Source organism: Symphalangus syndactylus, chromosome 7 (genome assembly GCF_028878055.3).
Source record: "Symphalangus syndactylus isolate Jambi chromosome 7, NHGRI_mSymSyn1-v2.1_pri, whole genome shotgun sequence".
Lineage (NCBI taxonomy): Eukaryota > Metazoa > Chordata > Mammalia > Primates > Hylobatidae > Symphalangus > Symphalangus syndactylus.
In genome coordinates this window covers 134,514,965-134,541,094 of record NC_072429.2, presented here as the reverse complement: position 1 = coordinate 134,541,094, position 26,130 = coordinate 134,514,965, and the positions used below count along the sequence as shown (strand labels likewise).

The 26,130-nt window shown below is 37.8% G+C and overlaps 1 protein-coding gene across 5 annotated transcripts in view; it reads right to left on the bottom strand.

The window, feature by feature from the left end:
• The window catches only part of KHDRBS3 (KH RNA binding domain containing, signal transduction associated 3), a 197,591-nt gene that overhangs the window by 67,054 nt on the left and 104,407 nt on the right, over nt 1-26,130 (bottom strand). For all 5 annotated transcript variants that reach the window (XM_063643566.1, XM_063643565.1, XM_055287334.1 and 2 more), the window contains exon 6: nt 6,807-7,002. In XM_063643566.1, coding sequence (XP_063499636.1) covers nt 6,807-7,002 — 196 coding nt within the window. The remainder of the gene's footprint in view (nt 1-6,806; nt 7,003-26,130) is intronic.

The window sequence follows — 26,130 nt, the reverse complement described above, 5'->3', positions numbered from 1 at the left end:
TGTGTTGGTCTATATCACAGCTTTCAAAGTGCTTATAGGGCATTCAGGGAGAGGGGACCGTGAACAGATGACACCAGAGTTAGAAATTTAGATTTGGTAGTTTTGACACTATGATATAGTAAGAAATGTATAGTTTGATTGTCTTCCACAGCTCTTGGCTCACAGCTCCTAAAACCCCTGGAATTCTCTAAGTGATAAGAGCAATAAAGGTGAAAGGAGGGCCTTTTGTTATTTATAACAAGCCCCTTTCAATCACAGAAGAGTTTACATCAATAAGATGACTTCCAGAAAGCCCCAAAGGACAGAGGAGAGGTGGATGGCTGTCAGGGGAACCATCCCTGTGATTAAAGGGTTGAAACTTGCTGCCCCACCTCTGACCTCCAGGGAGGGAAGAGGGCTGGAGATTGAGTCAATTGCTAATGGCCAATGATTTAATCAATTACATCTATGTAGTGATGCCTCCATTAAAATCTCCAGCTGAAGGGGTCTGGAGTGCCTCCAGGCTGGGTGAAGACACAGAGGTACCGCGAGGGTGGCTGCCTGGAGAGGGCATGGAATGCCATCCCCAACACCTTGCCCTATGTGTCTCTTCCATCTGACTGTTCCTGACCTGTATCCTTTCATAACAAATTAGCAATAGAAAGTACACTACTTTCCTGAGTTCTGAGCTGTTCTAACAAATTATCAAACATGAGAAAGGGGTTGTGGGAATCTCCAATTTCTATCCAAGTCCGACACAAGTTGTGGGTAACCTGGGGGCCCACCAGTTGCAACTGGCACCTCAAGTGGGACTAAGCCTTTAACTGTGGGGTCTGTGCTAACTCCTGGTAATTGGTGTCAGAATTAAACTGCAGGACACACAGCCGATGTCTGCAGAGAACTGAACACAACCTACACATACAGTGCAAAAGTGACGTATTGAGAGCAGTAGTAAAGAGGAAACAGTTTTCCTTTCAGTAGCTAATAACATGCAAGTGTTTAGGTGAAGTAACGGAAATGAAAAAGATCTTACAGAGATAATAAATAAAACTACCATACTGAGTGTTAGGGGGATGCTGATTTATTCAGATTGTGAGTTCTCTTTGCATGTTGACCCTAAAACAATTTATAAAAAATGGTTTCACTTTAGAAATTCATGAATTGAGATCTGCCAGGACACACCAGGCATGCTTTCCTGTGTAATTACACCAGCATTTTAAATTATTAAAGTGCTCTCATTGAATGTGTACCGGGTTATTCTAATTAATTTGTCAGTTATTTAATTATTTGGACATAAATAATAAATCGATGTCATTTTGGAAAAAAGGTACTTCTTGTTCTCCAAAAAGGGATGAGGAGTTACTGTAATTATATCTAATTTTACTAAGTTAAAAGTAGAGCGGAAGGTCCCAAATTTATACTTAAATGACTGAAAAAACATCCACTACCTGTTTTCTTCATTTTGGAAAAAAGCTAACCATGTTAAATTATCTTGTTTGAGAGTTATTCTGAAAAGGAGAATTACTGAGAGATGGATTTGGTGTTACCAATGGCTAGCCTATCCTACTCAAATGCTACTGTGTCATACGTACTCCTGTAATAATAATCACAAAGTCAAATAGATGTCTTTGCTAACAGATGTTCATCTCAATGACACACACTCAGGGGATATTTTGTTACAGTGACTCCGACGAACAGTTGGCTCAGATGACAGTATAAATGATCAAATATCTTTACCAACTCACCTTGAGAAATATCAGACGAATTTCAAGAGGCACATTTTACAAGGAAATACCTGTGAATTATCGAGTTTTCTCACTTTGGCTAATAGTACATTTTCTAAAATGGGCATAATGTAACTATTTAAAAATAACTGAAACAGATATCATTGACTAAATTTTTCTTGGGCCTAAAACTGTATCAGAATACTTGCAAGTATACATAATCTGAAAATCACTTAGTATCTTTAAAGATTGAAATGCATACTTTCTGAAAAATGCAGCTATTGTGGCAGGATTTTAAAAAATAGAATTTTCCTCATTTTGTTTAAGTAAACCACTGATGTGATCTTTTTTCATCTTTTATTCTGGAAATAATGGCCTCAGATAGTAAATTTTAAATGAAAGCTGATGAAAAGTAAACTGAGTTGGTTTGATATAGCCAAACACATTGTATAGAAATCAAACCTTTATCATTGGATATATTCCAAGGAGATTTTTAAAAATTACATTTCTGAGTTCCAAAGAAATGACAAGCCCTTTTCAGAGATACAGAGGTTGTGAAATTCTTAAATGAAAGTGTTATTCTTATTTTTGCCAATAAATGTATTAGTAGCACTTTGTTCATTTTTTTTAATCCGAACATCATCCCTTTCTTCCTAACAGTTCATTTCCATTTACCTACTTCGGGGAGCTTAAAACCAGGGATTACTGAATCGCAAGGAACACAGAGGTTATTTAATTCAGTGTCCTATAATCCCTTTCATGGCATTTCTGATGAAGGGAACACGCAGCATCTGTTACACTTTCTCCAAAGATGAGGAGATTTTATTTATAATCTCGGCTAGTGGAACAGTGTTTTTTTTTTGTTTGTTTGTTTTGTTTTTTAAAGTACTGGTTTTTCAAGACAGAACATAGGCCTTGAACTTCGAATCCTGAATCTGCTCCTTCTTTACCAGTCCTGTGACTTTGGACAAGGCACTTAACTTCCCTGACCTTAAATTCTCATTTGTACAATAGAGATCATAGTAGGTGGTTATAAGGAAAATGTGACATATATCAAAGTGCCTTGTGGAGAGCAGTTTCTCATCAAATATTACATCCTTCTTGAAAGCCCCTTTTTATACTGAGATGAGATTTACAGTAGGTTTTTCTGTTTCCTTTAGGAGCTAACAAAATTAATCTTATTCATTTGTAACCTGTGGCTACCCGTCCAGCCCTAGAAGACAACAGTAACTTAGGCAAGTTATATTCTCAAATACTATCATATTTCTTCCCATCACATGCTTTTACCAGTAACTTAGAAAAAATCAATGGTAATCTTCATCTGAACAATGTTATCAAGTCTCTGTATAGGGTTGTTCAATCCGACAAACATTTACTAAGTGCTTATAATGTGCCAAAAACTGAGCTAGTAGCCAGAGATTAACCTAGAGATATAGAATTTTTCCTTAGAAGTTAATAATCTTTTGAAAACTAGACATATTATGATTCTACTACATAGCTATATGCTATATACTATGTTATATATAAATTGATATGTGAATAAAACTGAAAAATCACACAGAAGGCATCTGTGGTGGTTCTCTGAAGGAGACAATTTTTGAAAACCATCTTGTGACCATTCATTCATTCAGTAAATATTTACTAACGACCTACTATGTGCCAGGCATTATATACTAGTTATTGGGAATAAAAAGGTGAAGCGTGGTGGGTGGGAGGTAGGGGAGGGAGGGGGAGAGTGCCTACCCTCATGGAATTTAGAATCTAATTTATGATGTTCTAGTTCCATGTAATAGTTTTAGTTATTCAAAGATGGCCAAATTTCCCATTTGATACATGAATGAATAACCATTTATTTGTGTTACAAGCTCCTTGGTTTTCTAAGTTGGGTATCTTATAATACACCCACCCTATCTAAAATCCAAGAAACAATTTTTTTTTTTTTTTTTTTTTTGAGACGGAGTCTCGCTCTGTCGCCTAGGCTGGGGTGCAGTGGGGCGATCACAGCTCACTGCAACCTCTGCCTCCCAGGTTCAAGCAATTCTCCCACCTCAGCCTCCCAAGCAGGTGGGTTTACAGGTGTGCACCACTACACCCGGCTAATTTTTGTATTTTTCTTTTGGTAGAGATGAGGTTTCACCATGTTGGCCAGGTTGGTCTTGGACTCCCGACCTCAAGTGATGTGCCTACCTTGGCCTCTGAAAATGCTAGGATTATAAGCATGAGCCATCGCGCCGAGCCCAGCATAAAAAATTTTTTTAAGAAGAATTTATTTCCCACTCCCCCTACCATGTTGCAAAACGAAGTGTGATGGGTGAGTAATCTTTAGGATTTCAAACAGTTGAGACCAATGGCCAAGGTCTGAAGTTATGCCAGAGGTTGCAAGCTGTATTAGAAAAGTTGGAAGTAGAAAACTCATTTAAAAGTGGGTCAGTGGAGGAAGATGAGGTCAAACGGGTATCTGCAAGGCAGCGCTACTGATGGCAAGCCACTGTAAGCAAGCTGAAGGGCTTTGTCTACTCCTTATACCAAGTAGCCGCAAAGTTTGTTATACACAGTGAAGCTTTTACTATACTGAAAAAGCCACTGAAGCTTTTACTGTAACTGTGCCAATGCAGCTCACAAAATGCTAGGCTAAATGAGGAAAATCTTTCCTCTTGACTAGTAATCTTAAAAGGCATTGCCAGGAATAATAGATGTTAAATTAAGTAGGAAAGCTATAACATTTGTAATCTGAACCCTTCATGACGGTAATTCAACTCGGGGAAGGAGGTGCACTCATGATGGTATTTCTTTTCCTTTGGTGTCCCACTACACCACCCAAAGCACACCTGGAAAGCACACTGCTGTTTTATGTGTGCAAGACTTGTTATTGTATGAAGTTGATAAAATTGCAAATGCTGCATTCCAGCCAAATTAGAACACTGGCGGATAGGGCCGTCAGTTATTTGAAGGCAACACTACCATGTGACAGAAAGAGCACTGGCTCTGTGTTGAAATCACAGCTGCAGTAACAGTCAGTGCCTGGAAGAGTGCCAGGCATGAGTGAGTGTGGGAATCAAACAACGAAGGTTGACTTTTTCCTTTAGAGCTCTTAAACCTTTGTCTGGTTCTGGAAAGATGCAGGTAATCTTCTATAGGGCCATTATCCCACTATCCTTGGTAGCAGATAGACAAGGGAGTAAATTAATCCTACAGAATACTTCTCAATTCAATTGTTTTAATGCCTTTCCTATCATTTACAAAAATAAAATATAAATAAAAAAATCAAAAGTACAAGCAGCAAACCCAAATGTCTTGAATGTCTCTTGCTTTTGCTTTTCCTCCTTTGGACTTTAATCTTTCAAGAATTTTTCAGTTTTATTAATCTATATAATTTATTTCCAGACTCTAATAATTAGAGTACACACGCTGAGACAGATAACATGTGTGTCTGGCTCGCATGGTAGAAATCCAGTCTTTATCAAATGGAAAGATGAATATATGTAATGAAGGCAATAGTTCTTTCTGAAATAAGTGGATTATGAAGCCCAAAAAGTTAAATATCTTGCCTAACTGATATTAAAATTTAGGGTAAAATGGGGTACAGGATCCAGGTTTCCCACACAACTTGCCTGGCAATTTCTACTACATCATCCAACCACATCTGTATTAAATCTAAACCTAAGAAATCAATGTAAGCCAAAGTGGAAATGAACAGACACTGGGCCTACCTAAAAGGAATTTAAGATTTCCTCTCCTTTAGAGTCTCTGCTACTTTCAGGAGACTCAGCATTTAAGGAAGAGCTGAGGCATAATTATTATTGTCATCTGGTAAGAATATTAGGAAGTAGGAACACATCTAACTGTAACGAATTCAAAGAGAAGAGAGGAACCACATCCTTCCTCAACTGAATAACAAACTTGTAAAACTATTACGGGGTTTGTTAAAATACAATTCAGTGAGCTCCCAGTAGGCACTCTCTGCCAAGTATAAAGAGATAAAAGCTATCCATTCCTACCCTTCCAGAGGTTCACAAGCTAGGTGAGAGAGAGAAATGTAAGAACTGTAGTAATGCTCAACAGGTTAGCTATTACTGTCTCTAAACTTCCCTGGCAATGGTTGACCTAAGTGTAGAAGGACACTAGGAGACAGTCAAATGAAACATGAGAAGGCCATTCTAGGCTGAGGAGGCAGTACGAGCAAAGGTCTGGAAGACTAAGATGACACAGAATGTTCAGGGAATTACAAAAACTTAAATACGTCCAAGACAAAGACTTTGATCTTACCAGTGGCCACACACATGAGGCTGAAGAGGTTGTCTGAGGCCCAGGGGATTATTGCAACCTTCTAGAAACTATGCAAAGAGGCACAGAGCACCTAGCAAGAGATCTCTCCTAAAGTAAAACATGAAAACCTACTGATTCTTGCATTTTATCATTGTTACTGCTTCCCTTTCATTGATAACGGTTCACATACTCTTACTTTAACAATTTCAATTATTAATATGAATCACCTATCCATTGCTTCTTATTTTCTTCATTTATGGTAAATGAGGACATCAAAGAATTCCCTTCCCCCTCAACTTTCATGGTTATTATTCTCTCTTATGTTGTCAGTCTATGAATTATATTAAGGAATCACGGAATGATAAATGGAAAACTGATTTGCACTAATTGAAAATAGAGAACTTTTGTTTTCTTCACTGAAAAGAATTTCCACTAAGAATCCATACTCAGCAGAGTAGCTTAAAAGGAAACAGTTAAGGCTGAAACCATCTTGGTATACGCAGGCAATTATTTTTTAAATGACCGAACCATTCAGGAGTGAAATATGCAAGAATGTTACATTAAACTCTTGTAAGGGCTTGAAAATATGCCTCCTGAACCTTAGTCTTACACCTCCCCACCACCCAAATTCCTCTTCCATACCTTAAACTATTTGATGAAAAAGATCAGGCCATTTTTATACCTCTAGTATTAAGTACTTCTTTAGCACTCAATAAATATTTGCTGAAACAAAGTAGAATACTTTGGTGAGGAAGCGTACGTGGGTACAATATCCAGTGCTAAGTCTGGATTAAGTCAATGTGATCAACAAGGCTGTTGTCCGACACCTTCACTTACATATTCTCCATAAGTCTCTTGTGTTGGGGGTGGCGGTGGAGGTCTGTACCCAGTTGGGGGGACTCCTCTTGCTCTGGGAGTGAGAAGTCCTCTTCCTCGACTCACTGGCCCTCGGGTGGACAGGACTCCTCTGGGAGTTGGCGTCCCTCGTGGTACTACAACTCCAACTGGCCGGGCTGTAACTCCTCCCCTTCCCCTGTAACCAAGAGGGTCAAATTAGCAATATCTATCATAGTCTCTAACATTCTGTTATTCACATATATTTATACCTCAGAAATAAAATCAATGTTCTATATTTTTGTAAAAAGGAATAAGGAAGTCACAAGCAAAGAACTAAAGCAAACATGAAACAGGTATCTGTCAAAAGGAAATTAAGTCATTTAGGCAGTTCGTCTAGCAACAATATAGAAGTCTGGAGTTAATCTCTGGTCAGTATACAGAGTATGAAACTGTGATATTTGGAGAAGCCACAGGCACCCAAGACTTCTATATGATGCCATGTCAGGATCACACCCAAACTTCACTCCCACACTATGAGGTGTGCCTTTTCTTGCTTATCTCAGGACAAGGAAACTGAGGCTTACAGAGATTCTAAAACTGTCTCAGAACAGCTGTGAGCAAAGCCAGAGGCCAAAATATATGCCAAAATTCCACCAGAGAGACAATAAAATGTACTTTCCTGAATAATGTATCAACTACATGGTAATAAAACAACATTCTTAGGTTAAGTAAACACAGGCATTTTCTGAGGTACCATTCAACATATTCATGTATTTCTAATGTAAATCATAAGACTTCAAGTCAGGAAGGAAGGAGATGGCTCTATCAAGAACGGCTCCACAGAAGCAAAAACCTGAGAAAATATAAGGACAGAAAAGTGTGGCTACCCCAGAGAATACAGACACAGTATGATGCACCTCATCTGGACAAGGCCCTCCAGCAAAACTGCAGCTGGCGAGGCTGGCTGCCTACAGATCAGCTTCCTCCTTCTTCAGTGTGTCTGGGATAGCGAATACGCAGCTAAAGACTCATTTTCCAAAAATAGCAAATTATCAAAACCCAAAGCTGGACTTTGAAAAGACTGAGGAAACTGATAAACCTCTAGACAGGCTAAAGAGAAAAAAAAAGCCCAAACACCAATATCAGAAATGAAGAGGTTTCAGCCGGGTGTGATGGCTCAGGCCTATAATCCCAGCACTGTGGGAGGCCAAGACAGGTGGATCACCTGAGGCCAAGAGTTCAGGACCAGCCTGGTCAACATGGCAAAATCCCATCTCTACTAAAAACACAAAAATTAGCTGGGCACGGTGGTGTGTGCCTATAGGCCCAACTATTTGGGAGGCTGAGCAACGACAATCACTTGAACCCAAGAGGCTGAGGTTGCAGTGAGCCAGTATCACACCACTGCACTGCAGCCTGGGCGACAAAGTGACTCTGTCTCAGACAAATTAAAAAAAAAAAAAAAAAAAGAGAGAGAGAGGAAGAGGATTTCATTATTATTGACCTCAAGGACATTTAAGAATAATGAAGAAATACTATGAACAACTCCAAGCTCACATTTTTTAACTTACATGAATGTGACTGATTCTGATTCATAATGACCAACACAAAGAGAATTAAATAATCTGAATGGGCCTATGTCTATTAAATAAATTTAATCAACAGTTAATGATCTTCCAAAAAAGAAAGCATCAACTCCATATGGTTTCAATGAATTTTATCAAATATTAAAGAATGAAATGATACCAGTTCTCTATAATCTTGTCCAAAAAATAAAAGCAGAGGGAACACTTCCTAACCCAATTTGTGGGGCCGGTCATTGGAAGTGCCTCGTTAAAAGTATTTCTATATTACTCATCAGAGGCTAGGACCGGTCTGGGCCAGCCAGGGAGGCCAGAGGTGACTGTCTCCAGCCTGTTCTTGAGCACTGGTTGGGACCTGACAAAGGAAGTATCTCTCAAAATACTAAATCACCCTCGGAGGCTACAACTGGCCAGAGATGGGGAGGAAAAGCATTAACAAGTGCCAGCTTTGTGACCAGCCCAACTGCTCTGTGACCTCCTAAGGATGAGACATGTGGTCTGAGGGGGAACAAGAACAAGGCCTCCTCATAACCAGTGTGGATAAAGACAGACTAAAGTGAAGAACTAGAAGTCAGCATCCCTCATGAACACAGGTACAAAAATCCTCAAAAATATTAGCAAACTCCATTCCATAATGTATTAAAAGAATTATACACCACAACCAAGTAGGATTTATTCCAGGTACATAAGGTTGATTTAATATTAGAAAATCAATGCAATCCACCACATCAACGAGGCCACAGTAGGAAAATCATGTGATCATATAAATAGAGCAGAAAAAGCATGTGGTCAATGGCGACACTCATTCATGACAACTTTCAGTAAATTTCCTCAAGTTGAAAAAGAACATAGGGCAGGAGTGGTGGCTCACACCTGTAATCCCAGAACTTTGTGAGGCCAACATGGGTGGATCACTTGAGACCAGGAGTTCCAGACCAGCATGGCCAACATGGTGAAAACCCATCTCTACTGGAAAAAGACAAAAATTAGCCAGGCTTGGTGATACACGCCTGTAATCGCAGCTACTCAGGCTGAGGCATGAGAATTACTTGAATCTGGGAGGCAGAGGTTGCAGTGAGCCTAGATGGCACCACCTAGATGCACTCCAGCCTGGGCGACAGAGCGAGACTGTCTCAAGAAAAGAAAGAACACGTACAGCAAACCTACAACATACTGAATTGTGAGCAACTGAATGCTTTCCCCTTAAGATTGGGAACAAGGCAAGGATGTCCACTCTCACAACTACTATTCACCACTATACTAGAAGTCCCACCTACTTCAACAGGACAAGAAAAGTAAATAAAACTTATACAGATTTTGAAGAAAAAAGTAAAACTTCCTTTGTTCACAGGTGACATCACTGGCTATGTAAAAAAATCCCCCAAAATAGTCCCCAACACCCCCCAAACCCTATAGTTAATAAGCTAGTTATACTCCTACAGTTAATAAGCTAGTAAAACAAGGTTATAAAAGGTTACTAGTCAAGTGCTTTCCTACATACCAGCAAAAAATAGTTGGAATTTTAAGAACACAAAAACATTTACAGAAGCCATAAAAAAAATTGCATGTTTTGGTACAAATTTAACAAAATTATGTACAGTATTCCTATGTAGAAAACTACAAAACGCTGATGGAAGAACTCAAAGGAGTAACATCCATGTTCATGGTCATAATGTTGCTAAGATGTCAGTTCTTCCCAACTAATCTATAGATTCAATGCAATCCTAATCAAAATCTCAGCAAGTGATATATTTTTAGATACTGACAAACATTTTCTAAAGTACACATGGAAAGGCAAAAGACCCAGAACAGACAACACAATACTGACAAGAAAAACAATGTTAGAAGACTCATAATATGTAATTTCAAGACTTATTATAAAGCTACAATCAATACAGCATGGTATTTGCGAAAGAAAAGACAGATCAATGGAACAAAATACAGAGCCCAGAAACTGACCCTCAGAAATACAGTCAACTGATCACTGACAAAGGAACAAAGACAATTCAATGGAAAATAATGTTTTTTTCAACAAATGGTACAGGAACAAGTGAATATCAATAAGCTAAAAAAAAAAGTAGACACAGACCTTACATCTTTCACAAAAATCAACTCAAAATGTATCTTAAAACCAAATATGAAACATAAAACTTATAGAAGAAAGCATAGAAGAAAATCTGTATTATATTAGTTTGGTGATGAGTTTTTAGATACAATATCAAAAAAGTCCTTGAAAGAAAAATTGGTCAGTTCGACTTTGTTAAAATTATAGACTTCTGCTTTGTGTAGGACACTATTAAGAGATAAAGAGACAAGCCACAGAAAGGAAGAAAATATTTGGGAAACACGTTAGCTGATAAAGGATTTGTATCCAAAACACAGAAAAAAACGTTTATAACTCAACAATAAGAAAGCAAATGACCCATTTAAAAAGCAGGCAAAATACTTGAACAGACAACTCACCAAAGAAGATCTACAGATGGCAAATAACCAAATAAAGATGTTCAACATCATTTGTCACTAGGGAATTCCAACTAAAACAAAAGTGAGATACCACTTCTCACTTATTAAAATGACTAAAATAAATAATTGAATATACCAATTGTTGGTGAGGATATGAAAACATAAACTCTCATTCCTGCCTGGAACGCAACATAGTATACAGCCACTTAGACAGTTTGGCAATTTCTTGCAAAGCTAAACATAGCCTTATTATACAATCTAGCAGTTGTATTCCTAGGTTTTTACCCAATGGATCTGAAAACTTATGCCTACATAAAAACTTGCACATAAATGTTTATAGCGGCTTTATTCATAGCAACCAAGATGCCCTTCGATAGATGAACAGATAAGCAAACTGGGTTACATGCATACAGTAGAAAATGATTCAGCAGTAGAATGAAATGAGCTAACAATCCACAAAAACTAGGAATAAATCTTCAATGCACATTTCTAAGTGAAAGAAGCCACTCTGGAAAGGCTACATACTGTATGCTTTCAACTGTATGACATACTGAAAATACTAAAACTAGAGAGATGATAAAAAAAAAAATCAGTAGTTAACACAGGTTAAGGAGTGGAGAGAAGGTTGAACGACTACAGCTTAGGGTGATAAAACTATTCTGTATGATACCAAAATGACGGTGAATACATGACACAAAGCATTTGTCAAAACCCAAATAACTTCACAGCACAGAGAGTGAATTTTCATGTTTGCATACTAAAAACCACAATATTATTGAGGAAGTAGGAGACTCTCAGGATGCAATGCTGGATGTGAACAAACATTTTAACTAGATTAAAGCATATGAAAACAATTTTATTGAAGGGATTGGAGAAAAGTAAACTTAGAAATGAGAGAAGTCTGTTAGACTAAAGGCAAAAAAAAAACCAAACAAACCGTAAATAAGCACTGTTATAGTTGATGAAGTTATTTTCTACAGGAAGAAGTGTCAGTACAGGTTAACCATTCTGATATCACTGTACATGTATCCTGGAACTCAACAATTAAATAATAGAATCGTGGGAGCCAGTTTCTCACGTTGGAGTGGAGTAATAAGCAAAGCGAAGAGGCTCTAATGGTCAATGTGGGAACAGATTAAAATCAGAGACATCAGTGTGAACTCATGTTTAGTTTACTATATTTACAGATGGTTAAATATGCATAAATATGTGTATATACATAGGTTAGTACATACACATATATGTCCATTCTATGTCAGCTGAGAAAGCGCAGACTTTAGCACACCCCAGAAACAACAAGCAGGGCCAGCAGCCTGATCTTGGTTTCTAATACCATACTCCAATAAATGGAACCTGAGCTTCTTGGAGAAATGATTGATTTTAGGACTGGAAGTAGAAATATCTAAGATTAGTCTGGAGCAATGTATAGCGCCAGAAAGTAAGAAGGTGCTAAAAAAAAAACCCTCAAATTATGTTTGAATAAAACCCTCAAATTATGGGTGTGTGTCAAAGCCAACTAAAAGAACTCCCAATGACCAAAGCTGAGACAATCTGAGCAAGAAAAGACAGTGGCACCGAATTGTAACACAATGTATAAAATTAATATCCATGAGTCCATACTGAGAGAAATGACTGAATCAATCAATTAATAGATAAATAGGGGAGAAGGCACAAAAGTTCCAGATAATTTTTGTAGATATTCCACCTAGGGGGAGTGAACTGTAACTCCCCACTTCTTAATTAGGGGTTCCCCATAGTGACTTCCTTTTAAAGGATATATTAAGAAAAGAAAGAAAAATGAGGAATTCGACAGTGGAGAAACTTGACAAGTATGACCTCTGCTACGTTATCAAGGTAACATGAGCATAAGTCACGTGGACGGTACGTATACTTGATTTGACGTGGCAAACACGGCATTTTACCTCTGTGGTTTTAGTTCCCCAAACTCATCAGCCCAAGTTAATGATGAAAACAAATCTGACAAATCCCAGTGGAGAAACATCTTAGAAAAAGCCTGATTAGTACTCCTCAAAACTGTTAAGATCATCAAAACAAACAAGTCTAAGAAACTGTCACAGCCAAGAGGAGCCTAAGGAGACAGGACAACTCAACGTGATGTTGTATTCCAGGGATTCTGGAACAGAAAAAGGACACTAGGTAAAAACTAAGGAAACCCGAAATGGACTTTAGTTAATACTGTACCAGTATTGTCAATAATACAGTTAACCATGTGTCAATATTGGTTCATAAACTGAAATAAGTGAGCCATGCTAATGTAAGATGTTAATAATAGAGAAAAATCACATGCGGGATATACGAAAACTCTCTGTACTATTTTCACAATCTTTCTGTAAAGTCACAACTGTTCTAAAATACTAAGTACATTAAAAAAAAAAAATCTCAATTTTGCAGCTTTCTTGCAGCTATGGTGGCCTGTGATCCAGTTCTGGCCAATAAGATATTAATTAGCACTGACTGAGATTTATGGGAAACTCTTTAAAATTACATAGTTGGCATTCTCTTTTCCCTTTCACTCTTTTCTTCTTCCTACATAGGATGCAGACATGTTTGTAAGGGCAGCAGGCTTGAAGGAAAACGTGAAAGGCTAAGAAAAGTGTAGCCATAAGCTCTGTGGAGCTGGGGAAGGACAGTGTGGCATCGCTGTGCAGGTTTTAAGTGGGGCAGGAGAAGGACGTAATATTTCTAACGGGTTAAGCCACTACAGGTGCATACTTGGTATTAGCAGTTGAACCTAATCTTAATATAATATGTCTAATGCAGTAAAAAGAAAAAAAATAACACTTTTTTGTCATCTCACCCTCAGGTAACCCTTTAATGACTATTGTAAATCAGGCTTTTTCTTTAAAATCCTAGACCATAACAATTGGTACAGTAAAAATAGTTGTCATGAGCAAAAACATTGGATTCAGATCTGGATTCAATTCTTCACGTAGTTACTAGCTTAACAGCTACCTGCCCGTTAGCACTCAAACTAATCAAGAGCCTCAACTTTCCAGGTCAGTTTCCTCAACTGTGAAATGAGGCTAAACATAGAGCCCACTTTTGTATTATTAGGAGAGAAACAGGAGACAGTGCACATAAAGTGTTTAGAATTTTTACTGACTCAATAAAAATCAAGTTTATTTAAACTTCAATCATTCTGAATGGTAATGATGATATAATTTCTGTAGTGTCTTACTCATCTTTGTATATCTCCAGTATATATATCTAGAGAAATCTTTAACATGATTAAAGAGTAGTTTGTAGCTACAGTGCATCTAACTCCTTTGTGACATTTTCATTAATTAGTGTATATTTAAACTAATTAACGCTTCCTGTTTTCCTTATCCAATATCCATGATTGCCATCCAAGGTACTTTATGAATTACAAAATATTCAATATGCTTCTTGAATATATAAATGTATGCCTTTCATCAAATTGAAAGACATACATTTATATATTCAAGAAGCCCACACTTCTCTTCCACAATCATTGACATTGTTAGTTACGTCCCACTGGTGGATGAAATCACACTAAGGTATTTTTATCTGCTATGGAATTTTAGACAAGTCATTTGATATACATCTAGTTGTTCTGGACGCTTATCTATAAAAGATATTTTGAAAATTAGTTTTTTAAGTGCTGAAATTCCACAGGAGTGGTATTAAGCAGCAATAGCATTAACAATGCTTTAGATGACACTGGTGGAAGAAAGGCATGATGGAGGTGACGTGCTAACACAAGAATCCTTATCGCAAAGTTTTCACTGAGTGCTACAAATAACATTCAGGGCAAGGCTGAACAGCTGGATTGATAACATGGAGATGAGAAGAGAAAAAGCATCTATTAGTGAGAACTTGATAACCAATGACACTTTTTTTAAAAACAGAAAAGCAGATCCAAATTGATAGGAATAGGCTACCACAAACTGAGTGTAACAGAAGAGCAAAAAGATAACACATCTGCATAGAGTTTTGAAAGCAGATTAATGGATGGTCTACAATGCAATAATTCTTTCTGTTTGGGTTTTTCAGCAGGGTGACACGGTTTCTGGTCTTGAAACTCAGATATGAAAAAAATCCACGAAGGCTTTTGTAGTGAGCTGCCATGGGAAGAATGCTTTGAATGAACAAATACAAAAACAAAAACAGTCACTCAGAAATGAATTATTTAGTTTACAGACTAATACAAAGTTTTAAGATGTAATGAAAAAGCATACACTTTGGGTTCCAACATATTAATACTCAAATGCAGTTCTGTCATTTGATCTTTAAGCCTCAGTTTTCCTATCTGTAAATTGGGGTTAATAAATCCTATGGCAGAATAGCTGCGATGTTTACACCCCGGGTATGTAAAGTGCATAGCCTAAAACAGGCATGTAGTAAGTGGTAATTAGTACACAGACTTCTGCTTCTACTCTGTCCTTCTATACTTTTGGCTGTTCAGCGAAAGATGAGGGAAGGAGAAAGTACAACTCATGTCAGTTCTCATTTTACACATTTAGCAACAGCAATGTGGTCTGATAAGAGTTTGTAAACACATACTAAATTTTTTGGCTTTTGTCTATAAATTTTATGAGAAGCAGCCAAGTACAGCAGGTAGAACAATGAATTCAGTGGCAGATGCCCTGACTGCTTAAGAGAGCTCCAGCATTGCTAACTTGGTGACCTGGGAAAATACAGCTGACTCCTGGGGTTCACTCAGATGGAGCAGGACCCATGCTGACTAGAGTGGGGCCTGCAAGATCTAGTGACAGGGCCTTAGTCTTCTATCAGGGGTCACAGTGAGAAAAACCTTCCCAGAGATCCATTTGAGGTCTGTGTCCTGATGCAATAAGCACCTGAGGGGTAACCGTATCTTTCCTATAACATTCCTAATACATTTGACAATCTTGTTTCATTTCTGTGACAGTGCTTTTCTGAGAATAAAGTTCAATCATTCTAAGAGTGTTTTCCTTGCCTAAGGTTGCTATGCAAATGAGAAGGCTGACAAAAGGAAAAGGCGAAACAGCCTACAGTTATAGTCTCTTACAACACAGGGAAGAAACTGTCAGAGCTGATGAAGACTAAAACTTTTGAAGAGATGATGTTGGCAGCTCTTACTCTGAGCAACTCTAGAGACCACCTGAAATGTGGTTCTAGGGCAGCGCATCTCATGAGTTCATGCGCATCCACGTCGCCTGAGGACCTTCTTTTAGGCAAGAGTGGGGTTTACATTCTGCTTTTCTAACAGGCTCTCAAGCGCTGCTGCTGGTCTGCAAACAATCTGTTGATGAGCTGAGTCTTAGATCCAGAGGCTGTAGCCCTTTTATGAAGCAGGTTATTGGTTATTTCTTTTCTTTATTCTGTGTTTCATCCAATCTTCAATGCAATTAAAAAAAAAAAAACTAATTGAGCAACTGCTTCTTTATCCTACATTGTATAGAGTATAAAAGAAATCCAAGGCACGTTACCAGATACAATTTAACAAGTTACAAACTGGTTACTGGTAAAATTGTTGACAAATAAGACAGTGTATAAGGAAGTACATTCTTAAGTGCCAGGGTTATTTTTCTTCTCTTTGTACCCAGTGAAGTCTCTGATGACAGAGAGCTCCTTATTTATTTTGAAGCCTGTATCATCCACTGTCTTCCAATTCTGATTTTTAGCATGCTTTTACTTTTTTCCTTCATTTAAAAACAAAAATCTTTCTGTGTCATTTCTAACTATCAGCTCTATTGCCTTTTGGAACTATGCGCAAAAAAATTCCTTCGTCTCTGGAAACAATGATCCACTTGATAATAGATAAGTTTAAGACAGAGAAGTAACTTGCCTACGGTCCTCTGTCGAGGGACTGATCAAATATCTGTGCTGCAGGAATTCAATTTTTAGTGTCGAATTATTTTGAGTAATCAAAAAAGGAATCACAGCACAGTTTGATTCCTTGAAAAGGAAATTTTTAAAATTAAGTAGGATTTGGAAGTCTGTGCTTTTCTTTCGATCTCCATTTTATTGAAGAGAGAACTATGGCTTAGAGAGAAGTAACCCCAAGCTCCCCAAGGCCACAAGGTGAGTAAGAGTCAGGGGTGACTCTGGAAACTCTGGCTTCCCCAGTGCCAGAGTTCCCCCACTCTAATCCCCAGCCTCAAACATCCTGCTTCTTTTCTGCCTCCAAGCCTTTGCACCCTTAACTGGGATGAGTTCCCACCAGCACTATTCCATCTGATTTTTTCTGTTTGTTCATATCTGCTCTCCCCCTGCAGAATTACTTGCATCCTCATTTGTATTTTCATGGCATTCTTTTCTTCATGTCTCTTTTCCTCTATTTATACCACTCTGTAATAGTTGTTTGTCTCTGATTTTCCCCTCTTAAACTCTAGACTTACTGGGGTAAAGTAACTTCAATTCTTATCACAAAAGGGATTTAAGGAAAATCTGTGATACTAATGACCTAGCTTCAGAAACAGATGATTTTCAAAGAGGTTTTGAATAAAACTATTAAAAGTTCTGCAAAACCAAAGTGTGGTGGGGAAGAGAGAGCCACAGTACATGAACATACTCACTGGATTCCTTCTGCCCTAAACTGTCTTAGCTCATTAGTGGATCTTGTTTAAACTTTAGGAAAAAATAAGTTGGTAACCCAGGTATCAACCTTCCTCCCGTTGGCATTGATGTCTACAGCAGGCTCAGAACATTTCTCCAGCTTTATGTTGCACGGGACATGTAAAAGTGCTGGCTGAGCTGTAACTGACAGAATCCGTGCCTAGTTGCATTTCTTGTCTGTTCTTCCCTGGCTAGCATTTCAACTACAAGTTCTTGTCAGAAGTTACCCAATTTGTAACACTATTTGCCTTTGTTATTGTCTTCTCAAAGCCTATGAAAGTGATTTTAAAAGAAACCAAAGATTTTCCGCTTTTTGTCTCCCCTTCATCAGCTCCAGTGTGGTTGCTCATTAACACACCATCAGATAGTGCTTTAATGAAAAGTAATTGAACACTGAAGGCTGATTTCAGTAGAAGGAATTTGGTGGACCTTACAGCAAGAAAAAGCACAGAAACTCATTTCCATGGTAAGTCGTCCAGTTTTCTGCCTGAGATGTGGGGCACTCATGCCAAGTAACAAGCCTAGTTGGGATTAAATGCACAGACTACGCAGTAGGCACAGAGTTGGAAGGAAGGAGAAGAGGGTGACTGTTTGGATGGGAGAATGGCCTGAGCAGGTAAACCCAGTAGAGAAACAAGCAATTTAAATAACATCCCAATGGAGTGTTCTTTTATTTAAAATTTCCATAATTTTATCCAGTTAGGAAATATATTACCATTTTCCTATATCTACCCTTTCCTTAATAAAAACGGACATTTTAATATTGATTGGTACATTAATATAAATCATACCATACTCTGGTAAAACATTTATGGCCCTAATATCAACTATTCAGTTTTCCTAATAAAATTTCTCATAACTTCATATACTATAGAAGGAAAGTATATCATTTTCAGTTATGAAGATAATCTTTAGCATCTATAATATTCTTAATCAATTTTAAAGATAATATCTTGTAACATTTCTATTCAGTATGTAACACTTTGGTGTTTATGCCTCTAAAAATAAAGATTTTTTTTTAATGGAAGGCTTTAAACATTCCAAATGGCAGTGGAGTTAAGGACATTTATTTTTTATATTATCAAAATAACACAATATTAAATTCCTAAAATGTGTCTGCATAAAAGAAAGTTTTGCCAAAATAAGTGCATTCTGCCTTCTAGTCTACATATATATAGATATAAATTCATAATCAACAGATACAGAATTGCCCCGTAAGGCTGCCTTATAAGAATCACAGATAATTAAAGATTATAGACAAAAACTATCTTTTTTAATAAAGTAAGAGGCAGAGAGGTTTTCTTTTTTTTTTTCTTTCTTCTTAAAAAATTGTATGGAATTGGGCTTGGTATTAGGAGTAAAAAGACAGAGGGGGCCAGGCTGGGTGAGGGGGAACAGGAAACAAGGTCTTTGCAGCCTGGCACTCTGCACTGAGCAAGGCCTCCTAGAGAGCATTCACTCCTGCATCTCCACCACAGAACCTGCCTTGGGTGGCTGCTGTGCCGCAGGCCCTGTTGTGGGCAGTGGGAATGTAACAGTAACCAAGACAGGAGTGTCGGCCAGACACCATGCGGCTCACCTTCTAAGTAGATTCACACGTTCTACAGTAGGTTAAATATATATATCTTTTCTTTCCAGGAAATTACAAAGAAGGAAAGTATAACTTTCCTGTAAGTGTTCACTTTTTGTTATAATTTCAAATTACCAACTCTCAAGTTAGTTTGTATCTTAAGACAATCCGAACTTAGAAAAACTCCTGGTGAATTTGATGTTGCTACTTAATTTAAAACCTCTTATCTGGTCCTTACCTAAAGTTTTTCCTTAATGATAATTCTATAATTATCTTGCCAATTTGCCCAGTAATTTTATAACAGTCAATTTAACACTAGTTTTTCTATGTATTTTGAATCCTGAAATGTGCATTTCTCTATCTCAATGCCTAGAGTTAATGATTCTAAATCTTCATTTCAGTGCACATCAGAATTACACACAGGTTTGGTATTTCTTAAGTACTGTATTATATTTCAAAAGATGAAATTATTTATGAATTTCAGAAAACTTCTTCCTAAAATATTCTGCTATTTTTTTTAAATGAAACCAACTATGAATAAAAACGGTTGAGGCATTATTGCTTTTTTTTAAACTACAGGGCTCCTAATGGTGATTGATTTAGTTTTCCAAACAGTAAAACTCAATTGTCTCATAAAATTTAGAAGACACCATTGTTTAAACAAACGAATAAAAACACAAAATTTAAAAAATGTGAAGTTAAAAAAATCTAAGCCCAGATTTTAACATGGTCCTTCAATATAAACTGATAATGAAAGGCTGCTTTGTAGACAAATCTGACTATAAAATGTAGGCACCCGTTACAGGGGGAGGCAAGAGCAGAGCACAGGAACATGATCATTCAAAAGCTCGTCAGCAAATGTGCTGGAGAAGAGAATTCCTACAAATTCAGATGACCAGTCAGTCTTCTTTAACCTCTTAAATTATTTTAAGAAACAGGTTTCCACTGATTGTTTCAGAGAGCACGTGTTTATTACTTCCACTAGTTCTTCAGAATCTTTATATTTGGACTTGACAGCTACATATATTTGTTTACTTGTCATTTTAATTATTTTCTCCATGTTTATTCTCTTAGCTCAGAGTTTCTTTTGGGCTTCTTTATAAACATTCTTAACTCCCTGGCAGCCTTTTATAATGCATTCTTCTCCGATGTTTCTTGTCATTTTAGTCCCATCACTTTTTCTCTTCCAGAAATGTCTTACATTTAGTAATTTAATAATTTCCAGTACGTTTATAGATTTTAAAACATTTTTTTTCACTCATTTACTGGAATTTAAGGGAAAGGACGGTACATGAATAAGCATCTCTGAAAGTGAGGTTCTTAATTAGTTATTTTTTGAAAAAGCTCTATATTGAAAACCAGTGAGTTACCCTATTTTTTAGAATAAATTCAATTTTAGCAGCCAATCATGCTTATAGTTTTTAACGGTATAACGATGTTATGGTTTTAGGCTTTGAAAATTTTAAAGAAAATATATAATATCCAGAGTGGAGACAGCATAAGGAATTAAAGTATTTTAATATTCTTTAAATTAAAGTTGGGTGAGGGAAATGGAAGACCGGAAGCAGCTTTTGTTTGGGGCTCTGTGTGTGGCAAGTAAGGCAGTAACCACGTTACACAGGGCATGCTTTGACTCCTGAGGGGAAACCTGTAATATTGGCAGTGCTGCCCCCATCTGACTCAAGTGTAGAGAAGGAGCTTTCCTGTGCCCCTTAAGTAGTAGTGGTAATGATGTTTGAATTTAGGTCTGATTCTAAAGCTTTCTTTTCTATGTGCTACCCTTCAGGGGCAAAAAAAGAAATTTTTTAATTCCGCAGGCAATAGGCATGCAAATTAAACTGTTAAACATGTATTTGGTCCAAGGCTAAATTCATAGTACTTTGCTCTTAGTCTTTTGGGTAATGGGAAGGCCACATGGAACATATAATCTGTGGTGTTGGGGTGGTGGTGAATGTAATCCTGACATAGAAGCAGTTATGGATTTCTTCGATTTTTAAAAACCTGATCTCCACTTACTATTTCAGTGAATATTTATTGAGCACACACTGAATTTCAACACCATGCTTGGACCCAACAATACAAAGGGCAAAAGGCACATTCCCTCTCTACTATGAGCCCAAGCTAGTCTGGAGATTAACACACTTAGTAATTGCATTGCCATATGGTCCTAGTAACAGCAAAGTATAGCACGGGGTGCCAGATGCTCAGAAAAGATGTATAGTACCCAAACTGGAGTTATTCCATACTTTTGGAAATAGTACATTTCAATAATTAAACATAGGGGAAATATACTAATGAAAATGTCTGATGCAATCTCTCTTCTGGGGCCTTCAGGAAGTGCTTACACAAGTGTGAATTGACGTGTTTTCCACATCTGAGAACGTCTTTATTCTCTGTATCTAGGATGAAGTTTTACTGAGTTTCACCCAGAGTTTTCTGACCCAAACCATTGTTAACAGTGCTATTAATGGTCATAAGGGAATAGCTTAAAAGCTCTTTGGCACAGCAGTTAACACAGTTCCTCATCATCCTGACAAGTGGTCAGCTCCAACTCCATTCAGGTGCTATAGATGTGTCCAAGGGCGTTAATATGCAGGCAGTTAATTCAGAGGTGTTCAGGAGTAATTATGCAGTCAATGAAGTCTGCCACCACTTGGGGTCCATTAAAGGATCTGTGCTGTTTTATTTAGCAGAAGCAAATGTGACTGTTTCTTCTATTAACTGTTTATTGCTCTACCAGCCAAAGCACTGGCTTTGTAATACGCACGTCTGGATTAAGTACAATTGATGATGTACTACTAGGTTTGAATATTCAAACAGAACTTTTTGTTTTTATAACTATCTCGGCTCACTGCAACGTCTGCTTCCTGGGCTCAAGCGATCCTCCCACCTCAGCCTCCTGAGTAGCTGTGACTATAGGCATGTGCCACCACTCCCAGCTGATTTTTAATTTTTAATTTTTTTTTGTAAAGATGAAGTCTCACTATATAGCCCATGCTGGTCACAAACTCATGGGCCCAAGTAATCTTCCCACCTTGGCCTCCGCAACTGCTGGGATTACAGGTCTGAGTCATGGTGCCCAGCCAAAATAAAACTTTTAATAATGAAGGTTTCATTGTTAATTCCTCTCTATCTCGGCATTTCTTTCATCAACTGATTTATTTCATCCTTTACTGTTTCTAGTTTTACATTCTTGGGAGGCTTGAATGTACTGTGTTTGATTGAATTATGAAGATATTATTATAATACTTTGGCTTTGGCTTATTATAACATTTCAACATTAAAAAATCAAGTAAGTTCCTCCTCTAATGTGAAGAACTTCGACTTTAACGTTACATTTATATTCAGAGAGAATGCCTGCTAATAAGAAACTTAGTATATTCAGCAAACATTGGGAGTATTATTTTTCAAATATAAAACTACGGAGGAAACCGAGGACAGTAACAACTCAGTTGAGGGAGTTAAGTATTAATCCTGACTCCACTCACAACTAACTGCCTAACACTTGAAGAAGATGTATAACTCTATATTTATAGTCTGCTTTCATCATGTATAAAATAAAGATAATAATATTTAGCTTATACATGGCTGTTGTGAGTCATTAAAGAGCCACACATATGAAATTTCTGGCACATGTGTTTTCTCAAAACACACAAAGTTCTACTTCTGGTATAACAACATAAGCTCCAACCAAATCAAACCTTGGGCAAAAAACTAAACTTTGGATAAAATACAAAAAGCAATTACTTGAAGTCACTGGGTAATGACTAGGTAGATTCCAAAGGGTTATGACGCTTGAAGAAAGGTAACCGAATGGGGTGACTTCTTATGGTGTTTCCAATGAGGACAGGCTGCAGGGGGCATGCTGAGCAGCTAAGACTCCCAATGGAAGGCTGAGTCTTTGCGCTTGCAGAATCATAGGCCAAAGTTTCCAGCAACCACAGCTGCTGGAAAGTGAGGAAGGAACTGTAGAAGGAACAGAGCCAGAGATAGGGAGCCACAGATTCTGTGTATGAACTCTCACCAACTCTCCAGTGACAACTGAACCACAAATGCACAGGGCAGACTGCAAGTATCCCTGAAAAGGATGAAGAAGCTCATCTGAGATTTTAGCTGCTTACCAAGAGATACAGTCTGCAGTTGGAGTTCAATCAAGCTATCTGCTTAAACAGTCTAAAAAAATAAAATAAAAGCAACACTGTTTGGAGGAATATAGCAAATTCCAGAGTTTTCAAAGCACAATATTTACTCCAACATAACCAGATTAATTAGCAGACAAGGAATTAAACAAAACTCTCAAAAATTTATAATGTGTAAAAGTATAACCAGGGATCTCAGTTTTAAAAATCACCCACTTCTTCCTTCCCTCCCCTCTCACCTCTTCATTCTTTCCCTCTAAAGAAACTCCCCTCCGACAATGCATGCTTATCAAATTTGGTAAGAAATTCTTATCAAATTTCTTGCTTAAGAAATTCCAGAGGCTAATCTTAAACCAGGCAAGAAGCTCCTGAGGAATCCTTCCACTTAGCGGGAATCACGAACAATTAGTCCGCCGCCACTGGTCTGAAGTCAAGGTGACACCAGCCAGGCTTCCCGGTAGGCGATTATCCACGACAGCCACTGGAACAAGACTTGCAGCCCCTGCACTCTGCAGCACTCCCACGTGTCTCCCACACCAAGTTTCCCTTTAAAAAGCCTAGGGTAAATTTTAACATTTAGAACGCTAGTTCGTCATCTTCTCAATTTCTTGGCTCTCTAATTAAACCTGCTTTTCTTCCCATCTACCCTCACCTCCTGTGTTTGCCTCTTGTGTTTGGCTTTTGAGCAGTGAGCAGCCAGCAGCCAAACCTGGGTGTGATTACAAAAGAAAATATCCTGGTAATGAACAAAAAGATAGAAAATCTCAGCAGACAAATAAAAAACTATTAAAAATCAAATGAAAATTTTCTATCTGAAAATATAAAGGATCTGAAATGAAAATATCATTGGATTGGCTTCAAAATACAAAGGAAGGAGGCGGTGAACTTTGAGGCTAGGTCAAGATATAGACCGGTCTGGAAAACAGACAAAAAATAATGAAAAATGAGCAGAGACTCAGCCTGTAGGACAATATCATAAAGACACTTTCCTCAAATTTCTCAGTTCACAATGTCCTTAGTGTTTCAGTAATTTTTTCATGATATTTACCCCAGGCCAAACCAATAAGGGACAAATTTGGTAATTAAATTGTGAGTACCAAACAACTTACATATTTATTTCTCAACAACATTGCAGCTGCTTGAAAAATAATACATATTATTTTATAATATGTATAACTGAAAGGAAATATTTTATTTCATTATTAAATAGCAGCAATTATTACGCATATTGGGTGCTATGTAACTTCTCAAACCATGGGATCAGATGGGACACTGTCACTCTCATTTCCTGATCCACAATTATTTTCAGATAATGTTTATTGTTTATCACAGCAGCTGGTAAAATACCAGTGTCACAAAAGATGTGATTATCATAAAAATCAGTAACATATGATCTAATACTGAAAAGAAACTATAAAGGATTATCTTAAACTGACAGTTCCCATAGTGTGGAAACAGGGAAAGGGGCAAGTAAAATATCTGAAGAAACAGTAGCTGAAAATTTCCCCAATTCGATGAAAACTGATAAACAACCCTGGGTGACTGGGTTAGCCTAATGTTCTCACTTAAAACAAACCACTACATTAAGCACCAATATCTGTGAACACGCACTTATTACTTAGAAAGAGGGCATAATCTCCTTTGTTCATGTTTCTTCTTGCTGCTTCTGGTATCGAATGTGGGGAGGTAGGACTGCTCCTATGTGGAAGAAAGGGCCAGAAGAGCCACAGCAAAGGCCAATGAAAAAGCAGCACAGAAGCCACCGAGTGTTAGGAGAGGAACAGAAGGCAGCATCCTGGAGGGCTCACAACTGTTGCGTCAGACAAAACCAGTACCTTGACATACCCAGTCCTGTGGCAAATAAGATCAGCATTAGCGAAAGAATATTTCCAGTGGTCAACACTTGATCAGAAAGAGGCTAAAGAATGTGCTATAGCACTTTATTCACATTATTGTTTACTGAGCAATTACCATATGGAAGGTACTAGGGACACATGGGTCTTTATGGATTTGCATTACCCACAAGGAATAACCAATGACAAAGTGAATAAATAAGGTAAATCGGCTTGACCAATGATACTACGCCACCAGGACAGGGTGTTCTGAGCCAGCTTCTGGCTGAGAGGAAGGCCCCTTCACACTGGGTGCTCGGCAAGGCCTTCTCTGACCAGGTGCCCGTGTATGCTGAGGACGCAATGCTGAGAGGGAGGCGGCCAGACACCTGGAGACAAAGCCTCCAAGGAGAGGGAGAGTAAATGTAAAGTATCTGGGAAAGAAATGAGCTTGGGCTATTCAAGGAGCAACAGAAAGGAGACCAGCAAGGCTGGAGTTAAGACAACGGAAAAGCGGAGTAAGATAGAGTCAGAAAGGGGAGGAGAGTGCCAAGTGCTGGATCATGTAAGTGCTTATGAAGAAGTATGGATTCTCTTCCAACTGGAAAGGAGCCACTGAAGGATTTTAAGTATGGAAAATATAAGATCACATTTAATCTGAAAAAGTCATTGTGACTGACAATGGAAGAGTGTGGATTAGACTGGGAAGGATGGCAGAGATGATTAAAGAAAAAATGACTTGAGGTTTATTTTAAAGGCAAAATAAAAATGACTTACTAAGGAACTGAATATGGCAAACAGGAATGCCATTGAAGATATCACATTATATGAAGGCCAATTCATGGCTAGTCATTGGAGATTTTTCTCAAAAGTCTTAAGTAGAAATTCTTAGGCTCCAACAAGTATGTTTTTCTTTTTATGTATTGTGACTGGTTTTGGACATTTAGACACTGGATTCTGTAGCCATATTTCCCTCATCTTTAGCCACAAGGCAACTCAAAGTATAATTTCAAGATCAATTCTGCCAACACTACGGAATGTTGTAATATGTACGTTTTTGTATACTGACCTCACCCTTGAGTTTTTGCAATTTTCTATCCTAATTTGCTCATCAATTTAGTTTTACCTTAGTTTTACTCTGTGGACTATATTAGT